At 39.1% G+C, this 27021-nt stretch overlaps 1 protein-coding gene across 11 annotated transcripts in view; it reads right to left on the bottom strand.

Moving 5' to 3' along the window:
- Window positions 1–27021, bottom strand: part of DNAH11 (dynein axonemal heavy chain 11) — a 367742-nt gene that overhangs the window by 277614 nt on the left and 63107 nt on the right. For 9 of the 11 annotated variants that reach the window (XR_008717731.1, XR_008717733.1, XM_055589961.1 and 6 more), the window contains 10 exons: window positions 24785–24901; window positions 24585–24671; window positions 18138–18296; window positions 17171–17254; window positions 15621–15779; window positions 12864–12986; window positions 12035–12157; window positions 9481–9705; window positions 6432–6523; window positions 4652–4778 (listed from right to left, as the gene is read on the bottom strand). Coding sequence is in view for 9 of the 11 variants with exons in the window: in XM_055589961.1 (XP_055445936.1) it covers window positions 4652–4778; window positions 6432–6523; window positions 9481–9705; window positions 12035–12157; window positions 12864–12986; window positions 15621–15779; window positions 17171–17254; window positions 18138–18296; window positions 24585–24671; window positions 24785–24901 (1296 nt within the window). In the remaining 2 variants the exon portion in view is untranslated. Of the gene's footprint in view, window positions 1–999; window positions 2089–4651; window positions 4779–6431; window positions 6524–9480; window positions 9706–12034; window positions 12158–12863; window positions 12987–15620; window positions 15780–17170; window positions 17255–18137; window positions 18297–24584; window positions 24672–24784; window positions 24902–27021 lie in introns of those variants that run through there. The other 2 variants (XM_055589968.1, XM_055589969.1) reach the window with 2 other exon arrangements.

The following is a 27021-nucleotide window of genomic DNA, read 5'->3' as shown; positions in this document are numbered from 1 at the left end:
GTGGCTCAAGACGACTCAACTCATCCTTAGCACTTTTTCAATCCTCTGCCCCAGGTCACTCCCTGATGGTACTCGCACCTCAGGGGCAGCTAAAACCTTTCCCTAATAAGGACCCTTTCCTAAAAGTGTGACGACATTTGATATGAAATTGAATTGTTTAACGTTTAATCTTGGAACAAAAAGATCTGAATGAAGTCAAATTTTGAGCAAATTTGAAATAGTGTACCTCAAATTTCAAAATGTTTCAAAAATCGAATCATTTCAAAGCTGGCAGGTCAGGAGAACTGTAAACTGCATTTACCCTGGAGCTACATAGTCAGACAGACCCATTCAGCTAGTAAGCAGAAATATCCGACCTCCTCTTGTTGATATGGTATAGACGGCACCACGGCTGGTACTTATTAGCATGGCTGTGAGCCATTCTGGAGACTCCCTCTGCTGTGACTTTAATATTCAGCTACATTAAAATTTAAGATCTTTTTAATGCCTGGCATTACTAGTCCTACATTAAAGAGTGTTACTAGCACTGAGAAATGTACCTGAGGTTCAGGGGTTTAGAACTTACAATTCAAATGCTGTGAATGAAGCAGACAAGAAGACTTGTCGAATCACAGTGATATGAAAGATAACACTCTAAAGCACTGAAGTGATACTGTGAAGATAAAAAGAATTATTTTAAAGGCACATCTTTAAAGTTTACTTTTTAAAAAAAGCAAAACCTCATCCTATAATTGAGGAAGGATGTGGAAAAACAGTAGTTGGCATCAGGGATACATATACCTGTCAGCCAACAAGCATGTCTAACGCACGAAGCACTTTTTGATGATTTGAAAGGACACAGAATGGGTGACAAGTGTATGCTGAGTCATCTGCTCCTCTAGCACCTGCCTAGGACTTCAATTAAGGACAGAGAGGCACTGGGCACGCACATGCTCTGAAGAGAGCAGACAGATATTAGGACAAGTTGGTCCCTTGACAAGACACATCTCAACAACTTACCATCATCTGCCTCCACACACCCCTTCTGGGAAAGCACAGCAGGGAGGTGGGGAGAGAGAGACGACCATCCTCACACCCGTGAGTTATCAGCCCAGAGGGGGATGCTCTGACTTTTCCTCACTCCTCGTGGGGCTTCAAGGTGGAGGACTGTTTCCCCAACCTCTGCCCTTTAATTTGTCCAGTGAGTGGAGTTGGAGAACCACTCACAGAATCCATGGGCGCCTGCAGCAGGTGAATCTGTGACATGTCCCTACTTCGCACATCTGTTTAGGTGGAAAGGAGGAACAAGATGTAACAGATGACTGACTACACTGACAAGGGCAAGAACTAGAAGCCCTGAGACGGACTTGGCTCTGCGTGTACACCCGTGGGAAGTTCCCCTGTCCTGAGGACTTGCTCCTGTTCCACAAGAGACCCAGATGTGGGTACTGGCTGTCAAGGGGCAAGGTCAACAGCCACTGCTGAACAGAGAAGCAGGAATATGCATTGAGAAAGGGCGATGACTGACAGATGACACCCTTCCCCCACTCCTGCCCAAAATAAATCAGTAGGGAGGAGAAATAAAAGATCTCATCTCCAGGTTCTTTATGCAAAAAACTGGTCCTGACACAGAGGTGAGCTTGGAATTTTAAACTAGATCTCGCTGAGTTGCTTTCGGTTTCTTTAATTATTAACAAGAAGAAGGGACAGGAGCATTACAGTGCCTATCCAAGGTGTTAAAAAGGGATCTGCTACTCAGTGTAAAGAGATTCAGCAGGGCACATTTGAGATTAATAATTGTAGAAAAATAAAAATGTCTCATGTCTATATTCTGGGTAAGTAATACTGTTAATAAAACATCACATATGTGTTTATTATGCTTAAAGAATATAAAAGAAAAAAACATATTCTTACTTACAGATTTATGCACCTAAATTACAGAGTTAAAATTCAGAATTCTAAGTATTTCAAATTTTCAAGTGTTTAGGAGAAGGCAATGGCACCCCACTCCAGTACTCTTGCCTGGAAAATCCCATGGATGGAGGAGCCTGGTGGGCTGCAGTCCATGGGGTCACTAAGAGTCGGACACGACTGAGCAACTTTACTTTCACTTTTCACTTTCATGCATTGGAGAAGGAAATGGCAACCCACTCCAGTGTTCTTGCCTGGAGAATCCCAGGGACGCGGAGCCTGGTGGGCTGCCGTCTATGGGGTCGCACAGAGTCGGACATGACTGAAGCGACTTAGCAGCAGCAGCAGCAGGAACATATACCTGGAATAGGATATGACACCCTTTATCTCATATCATCACCCTAGGACATCAGAGGTACAGGGTAGAAAGCCCCAAAATAAATCCACCTATGGTCACCTAACCTATGACAAAGGAGGCAAGAACATACAATGGAAAAAACAGTCTCTCCAGTAAGTGTTGCTGGGAAACCTGGACAGCTACTCCTAAGAGAATGAAATTACAACACTACCTAACACCATACACAAAATAAACCCAATACGGGTTAAAGATCTAAGTGTAACACAAGACACTATAAAACTCTTAGAGGAAAACATAGTAAGAACATTCTTTGACATAAATCACAGATTTTTTTGATCCTCCTCCTAGAGAAATGAAATGAACAAAAAATGAAACTATTTATTTAAACCTAGTTAAACTTAAAAGCTTCTGAAAAAAGGAAACCATAAACAAGCCAAAAAGACAACTCTCAGGAGAAAATATTTGAAAAAAAAGCAAACAAAGGATTTTTTTTCCAAAATATACAAATAGCTCATGCAGCTCAATAACAAAACAAACAACCCAATCAAAAAATGGGCGGAAGATCTAAATAAACATTTCTGCAAGGACATACAGATGGCCAAGAGGCACACGAAAAGATGCTCGACATCATAATCATTTAGAGAACTGCAAATCAAAACTACAACAAGGTATCTCCTCACCTGGTCAGAATGGCCATCATCAAAAAGTTTACAAACAATAAACGCTAGAGAGGGTGCAGAAAAAAGGCAGCCCTTCTATACTGTTGGTGGGGATGTAAACAGGTACAACAACTACGAAAAACACTATGGAGGTACATTAAAAACTAAAATAGAACTAAAATACAATCCTGCAATCCCACTCCTGGGCATGTACCCTGAGACAATCATAATTCAAAAGGATACATGGATCCCCCCAGTGTTCACTGAAACACTGTTGACAGTAGCCAAGACATGGAAGCAACCTAAATGTCCATCAACAGATGAATGGATAAAGAAGATGTGATACATATATACAATGGAATACTACTCAGTCAGAAAGAGAAAGAGAACTGAGTCATTTGTAGATATGTGGATGGGCCTAGAGACTGTCAGACAGAGTGAAGAAAGAGAAAGACATATATTGTATATTAATGTAAGTAAGTGGAATCTTTAAAAATGGTACATTGAACCTACTGCAGGGCAGGAACAGAGATGCAGATGAAGAGCACAGCCATGCGGACACAGGTGGGGAAGGGGAGGGTGCGACATCAGGAGATTAAGCTTGACATATATACACCACCACACGTAAAATGCTAGTGGGAAACCTGCTGCAGAGCACAGGGAGCCTAGCTCAATGCTCTGTGATGACCTAGATGAGTGGACTGGCGGGTGGGGCGGGAGGAAGGTCCAAGAGGGAGGGGATATATGTGTACTTATAGCCAACTCACTCTGTTGTACAGCAGAAACTAAAACACTGTAAAGCAATTATATTCCAACTAAAAACAGACAAATGAATGAGAAAGAAATAATGAGGATAAATACTGTGTCCACAGGACATCAGCATTCAGGAAACTGTAGAGTGAGGTGACACATATTCCAAAGAAAATGGCATAAAAATTTCTAGAGAAAGAACATGGAGACAAACCTATAAAAGTAAAGCACAATCTGTGATATACGGTCAAGCCCAGGAGTCAGCTGTAACAACAACCTGTGTCAGTTGTAACAACTCTAAGATCCTGAACAGCTGAACAGATGTAATGAAAAGCAATATCCTCTAAATGTTTAGGGGAAGGAGAGCTTGGGGATTTGCACAAAGTTTGTCTCTGATCTGTGCTCTCAGATTACAAAAGATTACAGCCTCTTTTATTTGCTTTACCTACTGTCATGGGTGCTACCTTATTTTTGAATGGATAGGAGAAAATTAGAGGGTGGGAGGATGAGCCTGAAATTATACAAATACACTCCTGAACAGCACTGAAGCCTAGCCTAGCTTAGTAATTATAAGGGTTACCCCAGAGGCAAGGTTTTTGAAAGAAGGTACGTGCCATGATCTTGTTCCCAGTGACCCAGTCTTTCCCAAGAAAACTGTGAACCAGGCAATGGAGCCCCAGTACTGTCCCACAGTTCTGGGGATTTGGAACTGGTGTTTCTTCCATTAACTTCTTGCAGGGCTCCAAGCCTTGTACATGTGTTCTCCTTTCTAGACATTTGTACAGTGTCCCTTCACTGAGGATAAGGTAGTCTTCCTTCCCAGGTCCTTTAGCACTGCTGCCAACATCTCTCTGTTGCTACATTAGGAATTTTTATTGCATATTTTCCGGCTCCTGGACCATGTCACATGGTAGGTAGCATTTGGACAATGATAGAGAAACTGACATTCCTTAGCTACCAAAGGACAATATAAGGCTTTCAAAATCAATATTACCTGTTTAGGTTGAGTTCCCTTTGAGAGAATGTCAAGTAAGTCCGTGGAAGAGATGAAATAGAAGCGTGGGAAAGCCAAACGCTTGGTTTCCAGGTACTGAGCAAGAGCTTTTTCACAAAGAGAAAGCCTGTATGAATGAAACATCATTGTAAGCATATTTTGCCCATTCAGTTATTAAAATGTCAACAAAACCCAGAGTGTCTCAATCTGTCCATTAATCTCAATAAGCTCACTGTTTAACATGGTACCTATCTCCTTCTCTTATAACATCATCATCTCGTTTGTGACTAATGTACAAATTGTGCCAAGTAGGAGGAGAGATACACACACACACACACACACACACACACACACACCCCTAAGTTGAGACTAAATACAGATCAAATTTAAGTTGGTGTTACTTGTTGTCACTTATTTTTTTTATAGTTCCACTATAATATACAATTATTTTTTAACTGGACAAATTAAGATTTTTAGTTGGAGTTTCAATATCAAACTCTTAAAAATTAATAGAATGAATATATAGTAAAGGAGGAGGATATAGTAGAACTGAAAAGTACCATGAACCAATTCAACATAATTAAGATTTATACAATTTCACACAACAGTAGGATACAAATTCGTTTCAAGTTTCTATAGGCTATAATCTAGGAGACACTGAAACATATCCAAGGACATAAATCAAAGTGCAAAAGTTTCATGGTCTAAAGGTACTGAAATCATATAGACTGTTCTCTTGTCAATGTGGAATTAGGTTAGAAATCAGTATCAAAAGATATTTGAAAACAACCCACATGTTTTCAAGTGCAATATATTGTCACTTATCTTAATGACATGTCTCAACAGCAGGAGAGAAGACTGGGTTTGGGATCACTCACCTTGAGCACAAAGTGCTTAGTTAACATGTAACTGGTTTAAGGTTTTCTTTTTCCTACGGAATGTCTACAAAAAATACAAGTGGCTTTAATTCTCTCTGGTTTTCAGAGAAGTCATAACACCCTGAACCATTTCCACTTCACTGTTCTTAGCAGAGCAGAGAAGACCCAGAGGCAGAGCAACCAAGCCCTGAAAAATCACCGACTAAGAAATAATTAACTTCTGTGGAAATCCACACTTCTAAAATGATGGTCAACTTTATCTCGAAAAAACTTCCAGATTATGAAATAATTGTATGCAATATATTTTTATCTAGAGGCTCCTCTACCATGCAATAAAAAGTGATCACTATTCTGCACAAAGCTCTTTTTTAGTAGCTGATCTGCCCACTTTAAACCAAAAGTCAGAATTTTCTTGTGACCACTAGCTGCTGTATAATTTTATATGAATAAAATGCCCTTTAGGACAAGGATTTCAAAAGTACTAACATGCTGTCAAAGGATAATTTCTAGTATAATTTAACTATATACAAAACAAAGGACTTATATGAGTACAGTCGCAGTTTCTAGAATACAGTAGATACTTAATAAATATTTATAGGACACTTTGATAAAAGAATCGATCAATCACATTGATTCTTTTTTTTTCATGTTGATTCACTACTTAATATATTCTATTTTACTATTACGATATCCCTCTTAGAAAAGAAATATATTTGGATGCAGTTGCATTAAATCACTATACACACACACACACCACCTAATATGTAAAAGGTAACTAGAATAAGCAAAAATTTAAATTAGTAGAGGTTGTATCTACAGTAACATGATATTAAATACTATTAGATATTCAAAAGAAATGTCAAAAGTATAACAAATTAATCACTTTGTAGTTGTATTCTTACCTGTACTGTAAATCTTTAAGTTTTTCATAGAGATGCAGCTGACATGTTGCCTCTAAAACATTTTTTATTTTAGCTGTTCTAAACATTAATTCCTGTGTGAAAGTACAACATGCAACCATTGATATTAGAAATTACTTTTCTAGATTTTTCATCCCTTTGGGGAATTAAAAAGTGAAGAACAAAGTATGAGAAAGCAATGTTAATGAGACTAACACCATGTCTGTTCTGCTATTAAACTTTTAGATGAACATCAAAAACGAAGTGTAATCACATAGTTTTTATCAATATAAATTTGATAAGCATTACCACCACTCTGGGTCCATGAAGAATTTCTCTCTTCTAAACCAAACGAACAAAAAAAAACTGAGAGACAGAGAACCAGAATCTTAAAGAATATATTCATATTTAAAAATGAGATGAATACTAAACAATCTATCTATTCTTTCCTGCTTAAAAGTTAAACAAAATAGAATCCCTCGGGTATTCTACTTTAGCTAGCAAGGAGAAAATAATTCATCCCCATTTATATATAAAAAGGTAAAGCCACTATTCTCTGCTTCAGTTCAGTTCAGTCGCTCAGTCGTGTCCAACTCTTTGCGACCCCATGAATCACAGCACGCCAGGCCTCCCTGTCCATCACCAACTCCCGGAGTTCACTCAGACTCATGTCCATCGAGTCAGTGATGCCATCCAGCCATCTCATCCTCTGTCGTCCCCTTCTCCTCCTGTCCCCAATCCCTCCCAGCATCAGAGTCTTTTCCAATGAGTCAACTCTTTGCATAAGGTGGCCAAAATACTGGAGTTTTAGCTTCAGCATCATTCCTTCCAAAGAAATCCCAGGGCTGATCTCCTTCAGAATGGACTGGTTGGATCTCCTTGCAGTCCAAGGGACTCTCGAGAGTCTTCTCCAACAGTTCAAAAGCATCAATTCTTCGGCGCTCAGCCTTCTTCACAGTTCAACTCTCACATCCATACATGACCACAGGAAAAACCATGGCCTTGATTAGACGGACCTTTGTTGGCAAAGTAATGTCTCTGCCTTTGAATATGCTTTTGAATATCTAGGCTGAACATAACTTTCCTTCCAAGGAGTAAGTGTCTTTTAATTTCATGGCTGCAGTCACCATCTGCAGTGATCTTGGAGCCCAAAAAAATAAAGTCTGACACTGTTTCCACTGTTTCCCCATCTATTTGCCATGAAGTGATGGGACCGGAGGCCATGATCTTCGTTTTCTGAATGTTGAGCTTTAAGCCAACTTTTTCACTCTCCACTTTCACTTTCATCAAGAGGCTTTTTAGTTCCTCTTCACTTTCTGCCATAAGAGTGGTGCCATCTGCATATCTCAGTTTATTGATATTTCTTCCAGCAATGTCGATTCCAGCTTGTGTTTCTTCCAGTCCAGCGTTTCTCATGATGTACTCTGCATAGAAGTTAAATAAGCAGGGTGACAATATACAGCCTTGTTGTACTCCTTTTCCTATTTGGAACCAGTTTGTTATTCCATGTCCAGTTCTAACTGTTGCTTCCTGACCTGCATACAGATTTCTCAAGAGGCAGGTCAGGTGGTCTGGTATTCCCATCTCTTTCAGAATTTTCCACAGTTTATTGTGATCCACACAGTCAAAGGCTTTGGCATAGTCAATAAAGCAGAAATAGATGTTTTTCTGGAACTCTCTTGCTTTTTCCATGATCCAGTGGATGTTGGCAATTTGATCTCTGGTTCCTCTGCCTTTTCTAAAGCCAGCTTGAACATCAGGAAGTTCATGGTTCACATATTGCTGAAGCCTGGCTTGGAGAATTTTGAGCATTACTTTACTAGCATGTGAGATGAGTGCAATTGTGCGGTAGTTTGAGCATTCTTTGGCATTGCCTTTCTTTGGGATGGGAATGAAAACTGACCTTTTCCAGTCCTATGGCCACTGCTGAGTTTTCCAAATTTGCTGGCATATTGAGTGCAGCACTTTCACAGCATCATCTTTTAGGATTTGAAGGAGCTCAACTGGAATTCCATCACCTCCACTAGCTTTGTTCGTAGTGATGCTTTCTAAGGCCCACTTGACTTCATATTCCAGGATGTCTGGCTCTAGGTCAGTAATCACACCATCGTGATTATCTGGGACATGAAGATCTTTTTTGTACAGTTCTTCTGTGTATTCTCTGCTTAAAGTCTCTCAAATCATTTATTATTATATTACCTCACCGTCTATTCTCTGGGGCTTCCCTGGTGGTTCAGACAGTAAAGAAGCTGCCTGCAATGAAGGAGACTGGGTTTGATCCCTGTTTCAGAAGCTCCCCTGGAGAAGGAAATGGCAATCCACTCCAGTATTCTTGCCTGGAGAATCCCATGGACAGTGGAGCCTGGCCAGCTACAGTCCATGGGGTCACGAAGAATTGGACACGACTGAGTGACTAACACTTGCATGTATTCTCTGTGGCTCTTATGAAACAAACCAGTAACTGATAGTGTAACTCTGTTATTGGCTTCCCCTCCCTAGTCTCCTACATCATGAAGGTGAACCTGTCTCCTAGACCTTACTGCAGGGTAGGCAGTTTATGGTTTGCGGGAAACATCAGGTCTGCTTCCTGGTTTCGTACAGCACAAAGTTAAGACAACATCCATTCATGCTTACATCTTTAGTTCAAAAAAATCAAAGGAATCTAATACTTTGTAACATACAAAAATACTATGGAATTCAATTTTTGGTGTCTATAAAAGTTTTACTGGTGCCACCACACGCATCTGTCTATGTTGTATCTGTGTTTTCTTTCACATGACAGAAGTGGCCCTGAGTAGTTGTGACTGAGATCATATACAACCACAAAGCCTAAAATATTTATTCTGACCCGCCACACAGAAAAGTTTCCTAACTTTTGTCTCCTGAAATGCAAATATTGATTACATATATAGATTTCATAAGTTCAACAACCCAAATTATATTTCTTTATATAAAGGCTTTCACATTATTTAGAAAAAGATGTTTCTTTACAAGGCTTTTATATTATTCGGAAAAAGTTGTTAGGATAGAAAATAGCCTGTCTTCCACGAACCTTAAATTCAGCATCTACTCGGTCGAATCTCTGAGCATCTTTTACAAGTTGGATTCGAATATCTTCTGAACAAACAAAGATGCTTTCTAGGTGAGACCAAGTACATTGGACTTCGATCCAAGTAAAGATGACCAAGTCTGCTGTGTTTAATTTGTTTTGCCAGCTTATGACTTGCTCAATGAAATATTCCACATACTTGCTTTGAAGCAGAGTCTGTAACTGAACCTAAATGAAGGCAAAGAACGTGCAATAACATCTAAATTAGTAATCTATGAGCACCATGAGGGAGGGACTATATCACTTCTCTTTATTGCTGGATTCCTAAGACCAAGCAAGCAAAATGTAGAACAAGCATTCAGTAAGCATTTGCTAAATTAGTGAAGTAATGGCATATTCACACTAACATGGTTTTTTTTTTTAAAGGAAGAAGATAAACATAAGCAACTACATGTAATACATCTTCTACAAGACTAACACATATCTCTTTGTAGGCAGGAAAATATATTGGGCACCACGGTAAAGTTTTAGGAATTAAACTTCATTCTTTCATCCTCCTTCACTCTCCCCATGGTCTCTGCCTACTAATCATTCCAAAGTTATGGTTCTTTTTTTTCTTCAATATTAAAAATATAAAACAAACTTCCCTCTAGCTTGCTAAGCCTTCAGGCTCTGTTTTCCTCCCCTTTGAATTTATTACCAAACTTTACAGCTGTCCTAACACTAAGCCTTGCTTTAACACCATGCAGATCCTCAAACACTTTCCCTGTTCTTTGACACTGAAATCTCAGGAAGTCACTGAGTCGAACAACCTCTTCTCATTCTCCTTCACCTCTTAAGTATTTAATACATTTGACTCTTTCTATACCCCCCACCCCTGGCTTTGTTGAGATATTACTCAGATGCTCTATAAGTTTAAAGCATACAATGTGATTATTTGATACATGTGTGTATATATTATGAAATGGTTACCACAATAATGTTAATACCTCTATCCATGGCTCAGTAGTAAAAGAATCCACCTGCCAAGGCAGGAGTTGCAGGAGACCCTAGTTTGAGCCCTAGGTCAGGAAGATGCCCTGGAGAAGGGAATCGAAACCCACTCCAGTATTCTTGCCTGAGAAATCCCATGGACAGAGGAGCCTGTCAGGCTACAATCCATGGTGTCACAGAGTCGGACATGACTAAGCATGCTCGCATCCCCCCACATAATTACCTTTTGTGTGTGAGCATGCATGTGTGTTAACATTAGCACATTAATGTTAAGATCTACTATCTTAATAACTTTCAATATAATATAGTCAACCACAGTGTATAATAGATGTCCAGAACTTATTAGGGGTCTGTACCCTTCAACCAACATCTCCCTCTTCCCCAAAGCCCTGGCACCTGGTAATCACCATTCTACTGTTTGCTTCTATGAGTTTGGTTTTTTTATATTCCACATATAAGACAGAACATACAGTATTTGTTGTTTCTGAGTTATCTCACTTCACATAATGCCCTCAACATCCATCCTGTGGTCACAAACAGCAGGATTTCTCTTTAACAGCTGAACAGTCCCTTTTATACACACACACACACACACACACACACACACACACACACACACACACTTTTTTATCCATTCATCCATCAATTGACATCTAGGTTGTTTCCATAATATTGACTTTTTTTGGTGGAAAAAATTATCCCATGATTGTTATGATATTGCAGTATCCTTTTTCCACTATGTCTCCGATCATTCTCACTCTCTGCCTCCTTTATGTCTCCTTCTCTCACTGACCAAATGCAGCCCTCCCCTACTTTCTTGGCTAGTGTATCCTCTTTTCCTCTCATTATCTAGCTCATCAATTCTCATGATACCAACAACGACCTCCCAACCTACAGTTCTAGACTGAACCTCTGCACTGGGCTCTGGGTCTGACTTTCCACCTTTACATCAATGTCCCTCACTTTAAATACATCAGAAATAACAGAGCATCATCTCTCAAACCAGGTTCTTTCCTAAGTGCCTTATGTCTAATAATAGTAACACCACTGTTATTATTTCACCTTTCTTATCTCTCATGTCCAAAGAGATGCCAACTCATCCTCTTAAAACTCAAGACCACATAGGCTGCATTCTGGTCTGTCTCTCCAACCTTATTTTTCATTATTCCTATCAAGAAAATCTTTATTCTAAGGAAACCAAATTCTTTAAGTTACCTCTGAATGTCAGGTACTTTTTGGCATTCCAAGATGCCATTAAAAGGGGACACTGTCCTCTTTGCATATATCACTCTTCTCTGATCATCATTCTTGAATAGCAGCCCATCCTTCAAGGTTTAGCAAAAGCACCACCACCTTGCAAGACTTTTTGGAACCCTTCTCTGTCTCCTGACTCAAGAACAAGTTCCTTGAGAACAAGTGTTCATACCTTTTGAACCCAAATGGTACTATGCCTAGTATCTGGTACAAGCGGATGTCTAATGAATGAAGAAGGAGTATTGGAACTTTGGAAAAGCCTAAAATCATAATTTAAAAGAAAGGTCTATAAGAAAAACATCCATCTTACTTGGTTGTGCTCTAGAGTTTCAAACAACAGTTCATCAAACTTCAGTAATGGAATGCCTGTCCGATAGTGAACTTCGTAAGAGAACTCCATGGTTGCCCAGGTCTGGCTGATTTCAGTAATAACCTAGACATCAACAGCATTTAGTTATGTGCATGAAAGTTTGATTTAGAACCAATACCTTGACTATCATATGAAATTTTTAAAACTGTTTTTACAATTTTTAAAAAACTAACAGAGGGATATCTTTGGCTTCAATTTTCTTTCCTTCAAATAATTCATAGTGTTGAGGTTTCAAGAATGAATTTAATCACACAAAAGAACAGCATCACACCAATATCACATTTTTATTGGATCTGAATTTTATATCCTTTACTGAAGTGGAATGCCAGAGCAGGAAGGGGCTTAAAAAGTTATCTTCAAGTTCTGATAGGTATTATGTACAAATTAGCCAGCACAGGATAGGCAGTGCTCTAAGCGCCAGAATGTGAATCCCAGTTCCCTTGATGAAACTGGGTCAGCTAATCACTTCTCAACATCTCAGTTTCCACATCTGTAGAACAGGCATAATCCTCAGAGAATTAAATGAATTAGTATAAAGCATGGAGAGCTTTACTTGCTACCAAGTAAATGACACATAAGCGAGTTCCGCTATAATTGTCATCATCAACTGGGTCAACTCTTGTTTTACACATTTACTATGGCTGAGAAGGAATCTTTTTCCTGCTGGGAGACGTGTCCCCACACAGGGCCTATGGCCTTCTCCCCAGTCTGCTCACGTGCCAGCCACAGAATTAGCCCAGGGTAAAAAGAAACAGCCCAAGGACACGACCTTCTCAGTCCCCAGCTCTCTCACGGCTTTGTCCACGATGCTTCGGACAGCCTCTTCCACTTGGTGTAACCGCAAGGCTAACAGATCTGCCAAAGTTGTGGCTTCATTTATGGAAAATTTGACCTGATTAGGAAGAAAAAAAAAGGTAGGACTGATTCCATATATATTAACGGTTCCTTTTACCTAATGGCCAGAGGACTGAATCAGAGCTAAATATACTCAAGTCAGTGGCTGAGTACATGTCAAGTTCTGAAATGTGTGAACAACCAAAGACACTGCCTTTTGGCTCACAGTTACAGAGGCATCACCCACCGGAAGCGAGGGCTGCGGTTTAGGCCAAGTTCACACTATACTACTTCCTTTTGTTTCATAACCTTCCCTTGTCAGCTCATTTGTTATCTCCTTTGCCCACAAAACCCAAATTTAAAAAGAATCACATTATTCATTTATTATAATTTAGTTGAAATCCCAGGAATCCGGTAGTAGATCATTTGTCTTCTAAGTATTCTATTCACTGAACATAATTCCCAGTTGCTTTCATGATTTAACCTAGTTTTATCATTGATTTAATCTTAGTTCCTTGGAAAAAAATAATTATTCTTACTCATACTGTCATTATTCATATTTAACATGTGAAAAAAAAGTCATTCTCGTTTCCTCATCATCTCATGAGTTCCCCACCCCAGTATTTGCTAAGAAGCTCTCAGCTCTTCCTAAGTGCCCAAAGTCACCCATATCCTTCACAAATGAAGAGCTGACCCCACTACATGGCTTCCACTCCTGCTCCTCCTATGAACATCCAGTCCCTCCCTCCTGGCAGCTGAAGTCTTCTCTGGCTCTCCCCAGTCTGTAACACTGCTGACCACCATCTGCCTCTCTGCACAAGATGACTAAACAGCCCTGTGTGTCCAGGACCGGGTGCTTCTTTGCTAAAACCTAAAAAGTCCTGAGCAAACCAGATGAGTTAGTTACTTCTGCATCATGTTTGACCTCACTCCAGAGCTGATGGGAGTCTGGTCTGTCTTACAGGAGGAACGAGCAGGGATGTGTCACAGGGCCCCCTGATTGCATGGTTTGTACAGTGAATATGGACAACTGGAAGTGAATAGGTGACAACCAGAAGTTGGATCTAGTCGCTGCTCTGATGCCCCAGAGCAGCCTGGAGGAAGATGCCTTTTTCTAAATTATCTGTCAAGAAGACATCTTTTTCTAGCTTGCAGAAAGGCATAGTACAGGTAAGCGCCTGTGGTGAGGAGAACGCTCACTAGAGGAAATGTGAGGAGGGGTGGGGATAGGGACATACAGTCTACATACCATGTTGGGAGACTCAATAAAGACTTTCTGGAAGAACACAGTAATCAACTATGAAGTCCAAATATATGCAATGTCTAAAGACTCTCTGGAAAGTACTATAATAATAACAGCTTCAGGGACCATTTACTGAGGATTTGCTACATGCTAGGTCTATATGTAATCTCATCTCCTGTGTGTTCACCAAGTCTGCACAGGAGTGCTATAGCATTACTTGTATTTCATGGAAGGGGCAACTGAGGTACAGAGAGCAAGTAACTTGCCCAGGATCCCAGAGAGGTGTTAGGGTTGGACCAATAAAGCCTAGGCTGTCCCCACTTCACCAGGCTGAGCTTCTCCTCAATTTCCCCACTCTGCAAACTCTGTCTTCAAATCATAAGAGCCTTTTTTCACGTGCGCCTAGCAGAAAACAAGCACATAAGGCTGCCTGTAATATATTTTAAATTCACAAAGGTCACCTTCCCCAGAAAATACAATGTAAGGTTGGTATATTTGCTCTTAAAAAGATTTAGACGGGAAAGAAAACACAATCTCAAGTGGCATGGACAGATGAGAAATAATTCTATATTTTGAAATAAAATCAAGACCATCAAAACAAAACACGACACTATTATTAAATGAATTGCGGGAGGGGATCACTATTTCCAAATTCTCTCTCCTCCTAAATTCATTTCTGTGCTCTTTCATCCTCTCCACTAAATATAAGATTTTTTGCAGCCATGTCCTGCTCTATAAAATGCCTTCACATTATCTTACTTGACTCTTAAAAGATATACATGATGTATAAGAGTAGATAGCATCCGTCTCATTTTATTAATAAAAAGTAAAACTCAGTACAAAAAGGTTAAGTGTATTGTGTGAGGTCATATAGCCAATAAGAGATAAAAGTAGGGGGGGGGTGTCTTAGTTACTTCTGTCTGCTTTTAACGAAACCATAGACTAGGGGGATTAAACAACAAACATTTATTTCTCACAGTTCTAGAGGCTACAGGTCCAAGATCAGGGTGCCAGCTTCATTGGGTTCTTGGTGAAGGTCTCCTTCTTAGTTAACATACATCTGTCTTGTTTTATTTTCACACGGTAGAGAGTGGAAAGTTCTGGGACCTTTGTCCACTTACAAAAGTACTGACCTCATTCACTAGAGTTCTACCCTCATGACCTAATCATCTCCCAAGTATTCCATCTCCAAATGCCATCACACTGGGGATTCAGGCTTCAGCACATGAGCTGGGCAGGTGCAGGGGGAATGACACATTTAGTCTATAGCAGCAGAGGCTGAAACCAGGAACTCTGCATGTCCAGTCCTTTGTCACATCTCAAGGAGATTGACCTCTTGCATCTGATCAGAGACCTTTTCCCAAGTCCCACTTCATCCCAGATGAATGATATGAACCAAGGAATAACATGTCACAAAAATATTCAGTTAATGAGACCCAGGACACTGACCCCAGTGGCCGTCATCAGCTGGTGCCAATGCCTGTCCCTGAGGGCAGGGCTCTGTAACTCGGCAACGGCTCTTAGAGAGGTCATCGTGTCCTTCACTGTGCCTTCCAGGCCCGAGTAGGCATCCCACACGCGAACCTCCTTATCCAGAGACCAGATTTCCTAAAGGAAAGTGAAAAAACAATCCAGCTCTTGCATATAGTAATAGACCTTATAATCTGCCTCCTATAAAAAATTATGTGTACTTTTTCCTGGATTAGGAAGAGAGTCAACGTGTTTAAGTTCATAGACTAAGGACTAAAACCAGATAAAAAAGAAAAATATCCACTCACTCATGTACTAGTCCACTATGTACAAGACACCTAGATACACTGGCTTCTTATTCACAGGCTCCAATTGGATGTCCCATGTGGAAACCCACGGGTCATTAAATGCAGTGAAATAATAGAGTCTAACAGGGCATGTGAATGAAGAAAGTTTCCTCTAGAAACATAAACATGCAGGAAACTGAGATTGTTACTGGATTGCTAAGACCTTCCTCCAAAGACCTGACTTGTTTCAATAACTTTAAGACATTCAAATAGGGCCCTTGACTTGACTGTCTTCTTGGCTCATGGAACAATATCAACAATTTTGAATGAGAAAACCCAAAATAAAGTAACAATTTCAGTACAAAAGGACAGTGCTACTTAGAGGAAAAAAAGCAAAAGAGTTTCAGCTGAGAGTGGGGTTTAAACTGTAACTCTGCAGTGAGACCGTGCAATGGTAAAGGACACAGGCAGGAAAGTGAGCAACGAGGAGCACAGTGACCCCATGCCATCCGAAAGAATGATGCGACATTTTAGTTAGGGTTCTTGGACCAGGAGAAAATGGGAGAAAAAGATGGGAAGAGCTGGTTGGAGTGCAACACAGGACTGAGTTTGGGCAAGGGCATTCTGGGGCAAGAAGAGAGCAAAAGACCCAGCCTCTCACTGCTATGCATTTGGCTTTATTCAAAGAGGCTTTACTATCTTTAGCGGGCATAAGACAGCAGGGATTAGATACCAAAATACAATATTCAAAGAAGCTGAGTTCTGTTGTATTGAGCCCCGCTGTGATATCAGAGTAGGCAGTAAGAGTAAAGATCATAATATTTCATGTTTTTCCACAGGTTACCCCAATGAGCTGCCCCAAAGCCCACAATCAAAAGGTACCTTTGAAGATACAATACACTTACGGTTGCTAAGGAAAGAATTCAACAGTTTCATACGCCTAACCCCTCAGCCCTGCTCTTCACCTCTTTTTTACTCTAGACAGCCACAGAGAGTGCCTGAGTATAGCCGCTGCTCATCAATTCATTAGCCCTAATATGCTTTTATCCACTCATTCACAGAAAGGCAGGCCTGATTACAAGTGCAACTGGCTACAGTGGGGAAAAAATTCCTGTCTCAAATCATCCTGTTTGAAGTAAATAAGGACATGCGGCCCAACACAGCAGATTCTAGGTTAGGGAAGATGGAAGGAGGTGGTGCAGAGGAAGATAAATCGTCATCACAGACAGTTATGGAACTTGCCTTGGCAAACCTTCTGAGTTCTACTTCCATCTGCTCCACATTAATCTGTCTCCACTGGGTTTTAGTCCAATTATCAATGCTTCTCTGAAAACGCACAAGCAGATAAAAGTGTCAACAACATTTGGTGAAAGCAAGTCTCCACAGCAAAATATATAAACTGCAACTCCATCATCCAGGGGAAAGTCAATTACTTAAGTATTAACTGCATCTGTCAAAGCTTCCCTAACACCAAAACAAAAAAGTTATCAGAACATGTCAAACTTAAGGCTAAAACATTGTGATACATTAATTTCTAGACGCAATGGCAAATTCCATACACATACCATCATTATCATTTAATCCTGAGTAGTCTGAATGAATTGATAAATAATGTTACCATTAAATATCATATTTTTATAATTCTCCATATAAAATAAGCTTTTGGAAGAAAACCTTCATCCATTATAGCCAAAACTCTCATGAGTTTCTTATAAATGTATTTCTATATGGCTTTCAACTAACTTCAAAGAAAATCCTGTATAACACATATTGCAATATGCCTGGTTCCCTAGAACTTATTTTTATACTTAAGTCTGTAACTTAACTAGCAATATACAAATTATTTTTAGCCAGGCCTGTTTATATATGCACACATATATAAGTACAAGCATGGGTGTATATGTGAGTTTGTATGCAGAGATGACCATATGAGTGCAACATATATTAATTATTTATATTTTATAGAACTCTCTAGAAGGACTTGAGACTCATACCAAGTTTCACTGAGAACTGAAAACAAAAACCACTAATAATTCAGAGAAGAATCTTCAACTAACAAGTTATAGGAACTCCAATTCTGGGGCAAAGTTTAACAATCACATATTTTAAGATATTATAAAATTATGCAGACACTAAAAATTGTATATTTATACAAAAGAAATACTTAAAGAAAAAAAAACACGCATGCTTTCAACAAGCTGTGTCTTACTCTAACATAAATAATGACATCCCAGAGCCCCTTGAGCAATTTTATCTCTTTGCGACACTGCTTCATTTGTTTGTACTCTGGAAGAGCCACTTCAAAAAGATGAGTAGATTCCTGCATTTGCAGCATCTCTGCTTCTAATGCCTCAAGCTCTTGATGTGCCTGAGGAGAAAGCAGAAACACAAACACACTTAATATCCAACAAGCTGCCAGAGAAGAGAAGCCACAGTGTTCTGGTTCTATTAACATTTACAACTTCGATTTTTAAAAGAAAGAGAAATCTGAAGTATAATTATTGGTAAAATGTAGAAGGCTTTAGATGAGCAAACTCACAGCTACTCAAAAAGCTAGAGTAGACTATCAGTAAATACAAAAATGATATCAATACCTTCCCCATACACTATTTCAGCAAAATCTGCTCTGGTATCAAATTGTTATGAATACAAATTTTCCTCTTTATTTTCCTCATACAGCTGGGGACTTTTCTGGGGAGCAAAAGAGGAGGTGCAAGAAGCTTCCACTGAAGAATAAATCACTTAAAAATAAAAAACAACCTTCAAATTTAAAGAATGTCCTAGAGATTATCAATACACAAAATATTCCCAGGTGGCATTAGTGGTAAGGAACCTGCCTGCCAATGCAGGAGATATAAGAGACACAGGTTCCATCCCTGGGTCGGAAAGATCCCCTGGAGGAGGGCATGACAACCCACTCCAGTATTCTTGCCTGGAGAACTCCATGGATAGAGGAGCCTGGCGGGCTGCATTCCATTGGGTCACAAAGAGTTGGACATGACTGATGAGACAGGGCACACACAGGAAAAATTTCACCATATGACTATATTTGGCTCCCCTACCATCTCATCAATGTACAACAGTTTATGTTTTACACCGAATATAAGCTGACTCTTTACTTTCTTAATAAGCCAATTTTTTTTTTTTGATAAGCCAATTCTTACTTTTAGTTTTTATTAACATACCAGTATCTTAATATGGTCAAGTGCAGAGTACAAAAGAACGTGCATGCAGGAAAAGCTGGAAACCCAAGGCCCTCGCTCCCATTCTTCTGGAGGCTGTTTCTCTAGTTCTCAGTTCTCTGCACAGGTTGTGCTTATTGATTTATCAAGTTTGGACATTACAGATTTACTGGGTTTGCAAACAAAGGATTTAATGTTGCTTCTCTACTTTATATTTTCTCTCAACCTTCTCTCAATATCCAACAATTCTATTATTTTAGGTCTTTTGAGTTTCTTTTCTTAACTTTAAATACCCACAGTTAATCATTTATCAACTTGCAACTCTCTTAATTTCTTGCAACGCAAATTAGAATATTAGCACTCTAACATTCTTTCATGATGTAAGTTGTTTCATTTTTACGTGTTATACCTTTATAAACATGTTATAAACATTAACTGCAATTCTCTTAGTGTTACAAATGTTAGAAAAAGTCCATACACATAAAAAGGGGTCTAAGGGGTCTATGAGCATACACACCATCCAGCTTAGGAAATACTTATTACTAATAACTTTTAATGACCTTAATTTTATCCTTCTCTTTCCCACTATAAACAAAATCACTAAATTTTTATTTAACATCACTGATTTTATAATATTTTCACTACATGTGTTTGTACTGCAAATGCTAAACTCTTAGAATTTATGACTTGAAATTTATATGAACACTATATATTAAGAATTTTGACATATTTTATTTTTGAGATACTTCTACATATTCATGAAAAGTAGGTATTAAGTTCATTTCAACCACTTTATAGCACTACCCAGTGTGAATACACTACAATTAATTTATTCTACTGCTGATAGTCATTTCCGTATTTCACCATTAACACTAATGCTACTAGGATTTTTATGCGCTCTGGTAAAAATGTCTTTATAAATAGAGTTTTGCTATCCTTTAATGGGTTAAAAGGATAGAGTGTCTATCATAAGTGAATGTTGAATGATACCTAAAGATCTTTTGGCATTTCTTCAGATGGTTATATGACTTTTCTCTTAATCTATTAATATGATGAATTATATTAATTTTCTAATGTTAAATTAAACATTTTCCTGGAATGAACCCAACCAATTTATATGGATTATTTGATTAGGCTTGGTTTAGTTTGTTTGTATCTATGTATACAGAAAAAAGAACGGCTTATAATTTTTCCTTTCTCATATTGTCCTTTCACAAAAATAAGACATGCTTCATAGAGCAATTTTTGAGTGTTCATTCCTCTTCTGGGCTCTGGAAGCATATGAATGAGGTTTATTTCCAGAAAGCTCCTTGAATTAACCTATAATCCCATCAGAGCCTGTTATTCTGTTTTAAACTAATGGTTTATATTTTTATCTTCCTATTGGTTAATTTTTCATAGTTATAGGACTATTCAGGTATGTTATTTCTTGAGATAGTTTTAGTAAGTAATGTTTTTCCAAAAATGTATCCACTTTGCTTAAATTTTATTGATTATATTTGATGATCTTTTGAATTTTTGCTCTTTCTGTACTGCCGTTCCCTATTTATTCCTAGAACTGTGGATTTTTCTTTTTTCCCTTTGTTAATTCCACCTGGGATTTGTCAATATAATTCGTCTTTTCTGAGAATCAATTTTGGCTTTGTTTGTCCTCTCTTTTCTTGAAATGTACATACTGGAAGTCATTTCAGCAATGATTTGTTGATGGTTGATGCATTCTGCTTTTGTTTACCTTAAATATACTCGTTACTGAATTATAATTTTACACTGAAGAATTGGGAAAAAACTGTCTATCTCCCAGCTTCCATTGTTGCTGGTGACAAGTATGCTCTTACCTCAGGTATCACTTCTAACAGATAATCTGTCTTTTCTATCTGGATGCTTTAAAGGTTTTCTCTTTGCCATGGGTATTTTGTAGTTCATTGTGATGTGTCCAGATGTTGACTTCGTATTTAACCTTTATCAGTGAATGTCGTCAATCAGTTGATTCATGCTTTGACCAGTTCTAAAAAAAAAAAAATCCCAGCTACTCTATCTCCACTGCTTGTCTAATAGTCTGCTTATTCTCTCTTCCAGGAAGTCTGAGTAGAAGAGTTAGACATCATTCTAACTTCTTACTCTGTATCTCCATCTCTTCTGTATTTTTATCTCCTTTCACCTATGTGCTGTCTTCTAAGTGATTCCTTCCGATGTCATTTGCATTTCACTAATCCTCTTTTCAATTTAACTAGTTATTTAACCACTACTGAGCTGTGTCTTTTAAAATAATTTTATTTTTCATTCCCATAAGTCCCTGGTCCTTTTTCAAACTCAGCTGATCATTTTTGATAGCCTCAAAACTGAGAACTTGCTTATTTTTTTCAATATTACCTTTTATTTCCATAATAAATGTTGAGTTGTTTTTTATGTGTATGTGGCATCTTCGTTCCCTGACAGGGATCAAAACCAGGCCCCTGCAGTGGAAGCCCAGTCTTAACCACTGGACCACCAGAGTAGTCCCAATAAACGTTTTCTAATATCTGACATTTTATATGTGTCTGTATCTGTCGTTTGCTCTTTCTGCTGGCCCTTATGCATGATGGTGTGTTTATTTTACTGTAAACTCAAATTTAACTAAATTTAATCTGCTGGGCCCCTGAAGAGATTAGAATAAGATCACTTTATTCTCTTCTATGCAGAGGAGGTCTGGATTTGCTTCTATTGTGTGCTAAGAACTATTTGTAAGCATCTCAGTTTCCTGACCTGGAATTCCTGAACTATCAGCGAAGTACAAAACGGAACCATGACTCTTGGGAGAACAAGCCCATGTTTACCAATTCCCAGAGGATCCTTTTCTCTGTTTTTTCACCCTCTTCTGAGCAAAGACTGTCATCTCAAAGGCTCCCTGCAGGCTGCAGATTTTCCCAGCCCACCCTCTCATTAAGGGTGAAAGTGAAAGTCGCTCAGTTGTGTCCGACTCTTTGCAACCCCATGGACTATACAGTCCATGGAGTTCTCCAGGCCAGAATATACTGGAGTGGGTAGCCTTTCCCTTCTCTCGGGGATTTTCCCAACCCAGGAATCAAACCCAGGTCTCCCACATTGCAGGTGGATTCTTTACCAGCTGAGCCACCAGGGAAGCCCTCTTAAAAGGATCTCCTCCTTTGCCTTGAAAGGGCTAATTACAAAGTTCTAGACTTCTGGCACTTTGATTTGCCCCTACAGCAGCACAGGCTTTTATGTTTCCCTCTGCTTTCCATCCTGGTTTCAGCTACTCTATTTTCCTGCCCTTTAAAGATTTCTCTTGTTTTCTTGGGAACTCAGCAATAGATTTAGAATTATGTATTTGTGGACACGTTTCAGCATCTGTTCTATAAAAGAGGGATTTTCGAAATGGCTAGTCAACCACACTCCCCAGAGTCAACAGCCCTTTTATTTATTTTTAATTATTTCCCTATTAGTTATACTAATTATTCCTAGAAATATAAACCTAATTATTTTAATTCAATTGTTCATTGTATCTTTGGCTATGAAGAAAGAATAGCACATAATATAAATTTCCCAGTAATTGGTTATAAAAGGAGGGATGTACCACACCACTCCCCTTGTTCCTGGTGGGTTAATGGTTTCCATCTTTGGGAGTGAAGTGCCTTGAGTACTGGGACCTACCATGTCAGTCCAGAACAAGCACATACCTGACTTGGGTTGAAGCTAGTTACATAAACATTAGGCACGCTTGTTGAACAAACACATGAGAAAATGACTTCAAGATAAAAGCAACCGAGTCCTACTATATTCAAAACTTTGTATAAATCCTCAACATATTCTGTAGGTGCCAAGTTAGATATCTGACTTTTAAACATGTAACTATACGGTGTTATAGTAGAGCATGAAAACGGAAAGACTCGATAAATGATAACACAGGAAATGTTCACACATAGTGCACAGTCAAGGGAAAACTTCTCCCCATCCAATCTGCTGAGACCACCTGCAATGTAGATATAACCTTAAAAAAACCAACAGTATTAGAATATTCTAACCTACTCCCTTTTCAGTGAATATATTAACCACTTTCCCTCAGCCAAGTGAAAGAAAAGAACTCATGCTATATAGAATGGTGTTTAATGAATGGTTGAAAGCAGTTAAAACTAAACTCAAACCAAAATTTGGAAAGAGAAGTAAAAAACCATGTCAGCTTCAAGCCTTACAAGAGTCTAAGGAGTATTTTTTGGCCATCTGATGCAAAGAACTGACTCACTGGAAAAGACCCTGATGCTGGGAAATATAGAAGGCAGGAGGAGAAGGGGACAACAGGGGACTAAATGGATGACATCACTGACTCAATGGACATAAGTCTAAGTAAACTCCAGGAGATAGTGAAGGACAGGGAAGCCTGGCGTGCTACAGTCCACGGGGTCACAGAAAATTTGACATGACTGAGCAACTCAACAACAACAAAAGGACTAAGGACTATCTCCAGCATGAAGTCAAGTCAGGATGGCAGCCTACATGAACCCAGAAAAACTCCCGGTCCTTGAATCTAAGCTTCAAAGTCATCAGTTAGGCTGCTAGGTTAAGAATTCTTAGAGAAACAAAGATATAATTTTTCTAATAAAATTTTAAAATGTTTTTTTAAAGCCTCATGAATTATGCACCATTTTGGATTATCTGCCAGTTACATACATTCTTATAGTCAACTATGATGAAGTAGCTCATTATGAACTAGGATTGAATGACTCAATAATATTTGTATCCAGAATTAAGAATAAGTTATGGGCATTCACTTGAAAGGCCCTAAAACACTAGCCACCCCCAGAAAACCACATAACATATATTTGGGGAGTGAGCATGGAGACATATATAGAGTGCAGTTGGGAGTGAGATTGAGGACATGTAATCAAGCCTAAAGAAGAAAAGTACAGAATGAGGCAAAGACATAAATCAGAGGCGGGAGGAAGAGTAAGTAAGAGTAAGGACTTTTCTTACTAAGTTTAAGAATTATGAACCAAGTATCACATAGGAAATAGCACACTAGTCAATATTTCTCATCTTTTAAAAAAATAAACAGCTAAAATTTTAGCACTGATTCTGTCATTAACTGTGTTATCTCCAACAAGTCACTCAGTTATACATAATTATACCTTTATCTGAAAAAAAAGAATAGAAGCTATATCATAGGGATATTGCAAGAACTGAAATAAATAACGTATGTAACATGCTTAACAAAGTTCTTGACATATAAAGTGTTTAAAAAATAATAGTAGTTGTTAGTTTCATTAGTATGAGTACTTTGATGATAACAGCATTCTGGGGAGACATGATTTAAATCACAATATAATTTACTTGGGGAAAATGGTTTATAACTGGGTTTTATAGAGCTAATTCTCAACCCATAACTAATTGCAAAACTAAGGTAAAATACAGCAATATCTCAGTGCCCAATTTCTTTTTTAAAACAGCTATTATAACACACAAGATCACTGCAATCACATTACCTTATCGAGTAATGTATATGGATTTTCTGCATTAAAACGAAGGGGCGCATAGAATCTGAATCTCTCTCTGAACTCTGCCTGCTTCTCCTGATGAAGGCAGAAAAAAACAAAGTGAATCTCAAACAAACAGCTTCAACCAGTCTTATAAAACCTTTCTTAAACAAACAACGACAACAAAACATCTTTGTTAGCTAGCTTACATCAAACAAAACACACGCTTTCCTTATGAGGGAGACTTCTGCGTTTTGGAGAGGTGAGATCTCGTGTCTGACAGCTGCTGCAATCTTTTTGGTAGTTTCCCATCTTTCAGGTAATTCCTGCAAAAGCAAAGGTGCAAATGGGAATCACTGCAGCACCTAAAACACACCAGCTCCACAGGATGAGACTATCCTAATCCTTCTCCGCTCACCCCTGGCATCCTTTCATTCTTGCATGAGAGATGGAGTTTATACCCCAAAGATTAAAGTGACTAAAAGGCTCAGAACCAGGCTGAATCCCAGGCTGACACACTGGCACCTCTGGAGTCACATCTTCCAAGCACAAACCAGGCTGTCCTCTGAAACTGACCTCAGCATAAATCAAAATGTTTTCAAAATAAAACACAAATTACCAAATTATTTTGCTACTGAGGGAACAAAATTAAGTGCTCTGGAAATGACTTGTTTGATCTAACACCTAGAAATGGAGCCACATTTAGCCGTTGAAAAAAAAGGTTTTGGATCTGGTGGGACAGAGATGAAAATACAAATCAGTCTTGTCCTTCGTTTTCCTCTGACTCCCAAAGCTGTCTTTGTACTTGCTCTGGATGGAGAGTTTGAACGTTTGGGTTAATTGTAAATGACAAGGATTTTCAAAATAAGATGAGGCAAAGGGAAGGGAAGGTTAATTTCTAGTTGACGGAGGATAAAGCAGTCATAAATTGTTCAGGTAGCAACTCAACTCTGCTGTCCTGACTACAATGCAAACGGCAACAGCTACTTACTTTCTTTGAAGAGCCCTCCTGTGTAACTGCTATTGAAAAGCATTCCTCGTGTCCAGACTAAGAAAGCATTATTTGTCTGGGTCATCTCCCAGGACACTGAAATTATTTTGTCACACAAAACCACCCACGGTGATGGGACTCTACTTGTGTATCTGAAGTACAAAAATCAAAGGTTTTAAAGACTATTCTGTAACCTTTGATAAATATTTGATAAATGATTCAGTAACTGTCAATTATGAAAAGTGCACTGTGCTAAGTATAAACTGTATCTGAGTGGTGGAGGAGGGCTACAAAAATAAAACATATGCTTTAGACGGATATTGTTATATCATCTGTCAGTGTGAATGAGAGGCACACAAAACAACTTTTTTCATGACAGAAGGTGTTAACTTCCATCAGGAGGTGTTATGAAATGAAAATGCAACAAGTTGTCATGACAGAAATACCCAACCAGACCAGGAGCTAAGAGACTTGGGCTCTAAAGCTACCTGTTTTTCGTCTTGTTTTTCCATCCTTCTCAACAAAACTCTGCATCCTCATCTGTACATGCTCTCACTCTGCAATTCCAACTGACCCCACAGAACCTAAAAGTTTCATGGAGTCCCTTCAGGGCCATGGGAGAGAAGACATGAAGAAGTCTCAGCGGTGAGCTCAGGTTTCTTAACCTTCCTCAGCTACACTAGACCTGCTGCTATCTGCTTTGTACTTGGGGATACCAAAGAAGCTTCCACTTGATAAAAAGTAAACTGTCATTGAAAACCAATAGATTAGATGACCTCCAAAGTCTAGCTGATACTGGTTCACTCAAGGAGGAGACACTGCATCAGAGGCTCACAGCAATGAGTGGATTTCAACAGGGAGAGATGAGGGGGAGATCCCTCAATATCTTGTAAGATTTCCAATGCAGAATGGAGTGAGAGTGTGGGCTCTATGGAAACTGGACAGGATTCTGAGGCTGCTGCTGCTGCTGCTGCTAAGTAGCTTCAGTCGTGTCCGACTCTGTGCGACCCCATAGATGGCAGCCCACCAGGCTCCCCCATCCCTGGGATTCTCGAGGCAAGAACACTGGAGTGGGTTGCCATTTCCTTCTCCAATGCATGAAAGTGAAAAGTGAAAGTGAAGTTGCTCGGTCGTGTCTTGACTCTTTGCGACCCCATGGACTGCAGCCCACCAGGCTCCTCCATCCATGGGATTTTCCAGGCAAGAGTTCTGGAGTGGGGTGCCATTGCCTTCTCCAATTCTGAGGCTAGGGGCAGTCAATGAAGGTTTCTTAACAGGGAATGGACTTAAAAAAAATCTATAGATTACAGGTATAATCTAGCTTCAAAGCATACTGTAGATAGAGTATGAGAACACAGCCATGCCCAGGGGTTTTAAGCATCAAACTGAGCACAGGCAAGTTTGGGGAAATGTTATGACCACTAATGATTATGAAGGAGAAAAAGTAACTCTCAC

Source organism: Bubalus kerabau, chromosome 8 (assembly GCF_029407905.1).
Source record: "Bubalus kerabau isolate K-KA32 ecotype Philippines breed swamp buffalo chromosome 8, PCC_UOA_SB_1v2, whole genome shotgun sequence".
Classification (NCBI taxonomy): Eukaryota; Metazoa; Chordata; class Mammalia; order Artiodactyla; family Bovidae; genus Bubalus; species Bubalus kerabau.
This window is presented reverse-complemented; position numbering and strand designations above follow the sequence as displayed.